Source organism: Salvelinus sp. IW2-2015, unplaced genomic scaffold, assembly GCF_002910315.2.
Source record: "Salvelinus sp. IW2-2015 unplaced genomic scaffold, ASM291031v2 Un_scaffold4479, whole genome shotgun sequence".
NCBI lineage: Eukaryota > Metazoa > Chordata > Actinopteri > Salmoniformes > Salmonidae > Salvelinus > Salvelinus sp. IW2-2015.
Genome location: NW_019945749.1, coordinates 5,965 through 11,746, shown reverse-complemented (window position 1 = coordinate 11,746; position 5,782 = coordinate 5,965). Strand labels below are relative to the sequence as shown.

At 42.1% G+C, this 5,782-nt stretch overlaps 1 protein-coding gene across 1 annotated transcript in view; it reads right to left on the bottom strand.

Annotated features, from left to right (window-relative positions):
* The window catches only part of LOC112077356 (poly(A) polymerase gamma-like), a 24,238-nt gene extending 18,730 nt beyond the window's left edge, over positions 1-5,508 (bottom strand). Inside the window, 7 exon segments of the mRNA XM_024143873.2 lie at positions 2,020-2,131; positions 2,741-2,794; positions 3,115-3,224; positions 3,336-3,417; positions 3,563-3,629; positions 4,079-4,246; positions 5,360-5,508. Coding sequence (XP_023999641.1) covers positions 2,020-2,131; positions 2,741-2,794; positions 3,115-3,224; positions 3,336-3,417; positions 3,563-3,629; positions 4,079-4,246; positions 5,360-5,376 — 610 coding nt within the window. The 5' untranslated portion in view covers positions 5,377-5,508.
* Positions 5,509-5,782: the final 274 nt, after the last annotated feature.

Genomic DNA, 5,782 nt, shown 5'->3' with positions numbered 1-5,782 from the left:
CTTTCTGGGACATTTTGAGCCTGTAATCGAACCCACAAATGCTGATGCTCCAGATACTCAACTAGCTAAAGAAGGACAGTTTCATTGCTTCTTGAGTCAGAACAACAGTTTTCAGCTGTGCTAACATAATTGCAAAAGGTTTTCTAATGCTCAAATAGCCTTTTAAAATGATAAACTTGGATTAGCTAACACAACGTGCCATGGAACACAGGAGTGATGGTTGCTGATAAATGGGCCTCTGTACGCCTATGTAGATATTCCATGAATAAATAAAAATCTGTTGTTTCCAGCTACAATAGTCATTTACAACATTAACAATGTCTACACTGTATTTCTGATCAATTTGATGTTATTTTAAAATGGACAAAAAAAAAAGACATTTCCAAGTGACCCCAAACTGGTAGGCGTCATTGTACATAAGAATGTGTATGTTGTTCAGTATATTACTATTGATGGATTCTATTAAAATGTAACATGTTTAAAGTAAACTGTAGTGTGTATCCTGTTTAGTGAATGATTACTGGGAGTATTAATGGAGTTCAGGACATGAATGGTGTATGCTAATTTAGAAAGGTTGACCTAATCAGATAAGAGGAAATTGCCTATGATCAGAGAGCAGGGTCAGGCCAGGAAAATGAAGATGGAGTGGTGAATTCTGACTATCTGGCAAACAAAGAGAGGACCGTGGACATTCCACAGGAGAAAGGAGGGGAACTCACTGGGATTACAGAATGTATAGCTGGGGAGTGACACCTTCAAGCAGGGAAGAGTAAGATGTTTTGTGAACTTCTAATTGTATGTACTCAGCTGATCAAATCAAATGTATTTATATAGCCCTTCTTACATCAGCTGATATCTCAAAGTGCTGTACAGAAACCCAGCCTAAAACCCAAACAGCAAGCAATGCAGGTGTAGAAGCAGGTGGCTAGGAAAAACTCCCTAGAAAGGCCAAAACCTAGGAAGAAACCTAGAGAGGAACCAGGCTATGAGGGGTGGCCAGTCCTCTTCTGGCTTTGCCGGGTGGAGATTATAACAGAACATGGCCAAGATGTTCAAATGTTCTAAAACCAGCATGGTCAAATAATAATAATCACAGTAGTTGTCGAGGGTGCAGCAAGTCAGCACCTCAGGGTAAATGTCAGTTGGCTTTTCATAGCCGATCATTAAGAGTATCTCTACCGCTCCTCTGTCTCTAGAGAGTTGAAAACAGCAGGTCTGGGACAGTAGCACGTCCCGTGAACAGGTCAGGGTTCCATAGCCGCATGGCATCTCTTGGTATTAAACACTTGAAACCTCTCGAGCTTTTGGTCTCAATTCCTTATTGCAAAGAGGTTGCAATAGCATTTTTGTTTCGAACACTATGTACTAGTCCTGTGTGGCTTAGTAGGTAGAGAATAGTGCTTGAACGCCAAGGGTGTGGGGTACAATCCCTGTGTAAAACACATGCTTGCATAAGTTGCTTTGGATAAGAGCATCAGCTTAATGTCATGTATTTTTTCACTACTAGTACCACAGGAAGAGAGCACTATACCACAGGAAAGAGCACTAGTACCACAGGAGAGAGCATTAGTACCACAGGAAGAGAGCATTGGTACCACAGAAGAGAGCATTGGTACCACAGGAAGAGAGCATTGGTACCACAAAAGAGAGCATTGGTACCACAGGAAGAGAGCATTGGTACCACAGGAAGAGAGCATTGGTACCACAAGAAGAGAGCATTGGTACCACAAGAAGAGAGCATTAGTACCACAGAAGAGAGCATTGTACCACAAGAAGAGAGCATTGTACCACAAGAAGAAGAGACATTGGTACCACAAGAAGAGAGCATTGGTACCACAGGAAGAGAGCATTGTACCACAAGAAGAGACATTGGACCACAAGAAGAGAGCATTAGTACCAAGGAAGAGAGCATTAGTACCACAAGAGAGTACCACAGGAAGAGAGCATTAGTACCACAGGAAGAGAGCATTAGTACCACAGGAAGAGAGCATTAGTACCACAGGAAGAGAGCATTAGTACCATTGAGGCTGCGGATGCAGCGGATGTCCAGGTTCCTCAGGTGGGAGTCTCCTCTCAGATCCAGGTTATCTGGGATGGACTGCAGAGCCAGCCGCGCAAACAGCAGGTCAATCTGCCCGGCAACAAGACAGAGCAGGTACACTAATTACACTGGGCTCAAATTCACAATGTCTCTGAATAGAAGTACAGATCTAGGATCAGGTGGGAACAACCGCTAATTCAGTAGGACAAAAAAAAAAGCCAAACATGATCCTAGATCAGTACTCCTATTGGCGGTTTGTGAATTCTAAAATGTTGGAGTCCAATACTACTTATAGTCTGTATCTACTACAGGATATTGTGATTTTGGGTGATTAAATAGTGATTATGTTATAATCATGTTTATGCCAATAGTATACTATAGCTACCTATGCTTTCTGTTCAAATATGCAAAAAAATCACACAACCTTGGGTCCGGCAGCTCGTTTCTGACCAAGCATATCATAAACCTCTCATTTCCAGGGTCTGTTCTTCACTTCAAGACTGTGTTGAGGTTGATCTACAGCCTGACCTGGGTTCTGTTCTAGTTCAATATGAACGTCAATGTGTTGGATGTGAATGTAGAATGAATGTGTTCGCTCCATCGTTAAAGATTTGGGTTGGTGAAAATCCACTCTGATGGTGTACCTATCTCACAGAGTGTTGAAATTAGACACCATTTGAACATCCAAAACCCCTTTACCTCGATGCCGTCAAACTTGAATTTGATCACAGGTACAAAGGCATCCTCCACCGCCTGAAAGAAGAAGTGCATCGTGTTTAAAGCAATTTGACAGGCCAAGTCAAAGGTACAGCAGGACACACAGATGTTGGCCATAATATACACAAAGAAAATATCTTGTGGACTGGCTATTTTAGTGGTCATGCCTCAGCCTCCAGCACATTTACAGTGTGAACGTAGGTTACAATTCAGTCTACTGCCTTTTGACACAATCGCTCTTCATTTTTCCTACACTGTCARCCTCTCGCACTCTGTTCAATAAAATATGAGATTCCTTGTTTTTTTAAACTATACGAATTTTATCCTGAGATTTTTTTATATTTTTTAAACCTCACCCGTAGATCTTTGATCTCTTCGTGCAGTTTGAGCTTTGCAAAGAATGAGTCGAAGAAGTCTGTCCTCTCCACGTGTCGCGGCGATACACACAAGGCATCAATATCCGCCCCTGCAACACAAACACGCACACACAAAACTTAACTATACCTTTGACAGCACACAACAGGTGTCTCATGCAGACACGCACGTGTTCTCTTTAAGAGTCAGGATAGGACATTACCTTTAGTGTGAACTCCAAGCCGGTAAGACCCAAAGGTGAAGATCTTTCCCCCCACATTGGTTATCGCCGATGGTGGGAGGTTCTGAGGGGAATTAACGTCAATATCACTCAGCATGCTTACACATCATTCTCCCATTGATATCATAGCAGAGTAGAAATGATTTGCTGTCTGTAAAGCAACCACCGATGCACACAGTTCAGTCATCGTTGTTCTTCAAAGAACCTACCTTCGTTTCACTGATCTCGGCAATCCATTCCTTGACAAATGAATTCAACTTCCCAAGAACTGCGAGTCTGTGGGAAGTAACATAACGGCAATCAATTCACCTGTCCACTACGAAACCCAGCATATCCCGAACACACATATGAAAAGAACGTAAACCTACAACTCTTTAACCTGGAAAACATCTAAGCAAAACAAAGGGCATCTAAATGAACAAATACCACTCAACTTCAACCAGCGTCTGTATTCACTGAAAGTCTCAGAGCACGAGTGCGGCTGATACAGGATCAGTTTTATGTTTTAGATCTTAATGAATAAGATTATACGGAGAGCGGAGGACTTGATCCTAGATCAGCACGCTTCCTCTGAGACACTTTTTGAATACGGGCCCAGGCGTGGGTTAAGTCTGACAAAGACCTCCGGGTGGAAACATTGCACAATAAAAAATACAAATAAACTATGGGAGTATTCATCCGTGTGGKGGCATCTTTTCCTATATTTCATGAGAACGCCATCTCACCTGTGGTTGAGTTCGTCCTCATCCTCGAACACCCCAAAGGGTTTCATGGCCTCGCTGAGCTTGTGTGTGTACTGATGGTCCACCTCCCTGGGGAAGGCCATGCTAATGGACGAGGTAATGCCATAGTGTTTCTGAGGCTGCTGCCCGCCATGCATACTGTTACGGTTCCTGTACAAGTCAACACAGAGGAAGAAGAGTATGTTATATAGATGATAGATGTCCTGTTGATTGTTCAAAGTTGTTTGCAGTATATATACTTCAGTCTAGCCGACTAAACGCAACAGGGAAGGAAGTTCCTGATGAACTCCACCAACGGAGTTGAGCAGACCAGGCTTTGTGGAATTCAGCCCTGACTACATTGATTCACCTGAGGTCAATACTTCTTCTTGAGCATTATGTTTATTAGTTATCACGTAGCTAACCTAAACGTTAGCAATCAATGCGTCCCCCCCCCCAAGCACCCATTTACTCTATAGCGAGCTACATTCCATAAACAATATTTGCATTTGAAGAGCCATCCTATGTTTAGCGCACTCACTGGGTGAAAATCAAAACACACAAGACACAAACCGTGGACTAACTTAAAGTTACTTTGCTGGTGCTTCATTCATTTCCGATTCATTGAGCTGGTCTGGATAGATTAAGCACAAATAGGGAACTAACGAGGGAACGAACATGACGCCGGCGTCAGCTCCAAATGACCGGTTATTGGTCACTACACAGACAGGGATGTTTACAACAAAATAAGCCAGCCAGCTAATGTTAGCGCATGTGTAAGCAAGTTAGTTAGCAACAACGTTGGCTATTAAGTCGGGTAGCTAGCACACGTTAACGACCATACATCTATATGACCATCTAGCTATAACAGGAACTCAAAGGCTATAACGTTAACGTCGTTAGCTAACAAGTTAGCTAGCTAACGTTACCTAGCGCTGATTATAAACAAAATACCGTTAATCAACAATTAGCTAGATAACGTTAGCTAGCTACAATGAAATACAAACAACGACATATAAAAACCCATCGAGTCACCAAGCTAATTTAAGAATATATATGATGTCGAGTAGCAAGTTAGCAAAGTTAACAGATGCACCAAATAGCTAGGCCTTGTTAGCTACGCTAACTCCCTCAGCCTCGCATTGTTGTGATGATAGCCGTTCGTTAGCAGCTAGCAGTGTTAGCCTATCTAGCTAACGTTAGATATTCTATCATATTTCTACAACAACACACATGTTGAAGAGTGAACAACATTACAACGTCTTTAGCATGTGTGCAACTTACGCTGACATTTCTTTCATGACCCACCGATAACTTTCTCTTTTCCTTAGAACAAACTTGTAGAAAACATGTAAACTCAGCCAGCAGCAGCCCCGACCCTATTTATAACAATAGCTAGTTAGTTACACTCCAATATGGCGCTCAAGCCGTCTCTGTATCCCGACAAGCTTTGCACAGTGAGATTCTATCGTCATTTCCGGTCATAAATCCATAAACATCCACAGGTGACTTTTTGTTGTTGTTGTGTACTACTTTGATTTTCCACAAAAAATTATGATAGTTATACTCAGTACCCACCGTATGAGTATAGAACTTGTTCATCAATAATCCGTGAGTTTTTGAGGGAACATTTTGAAAAAGTATGTAAACAATGTGTCAAATGACATTATTTGTGGGCATAGGTTGCATCTAGTGGCAGCGATGGGA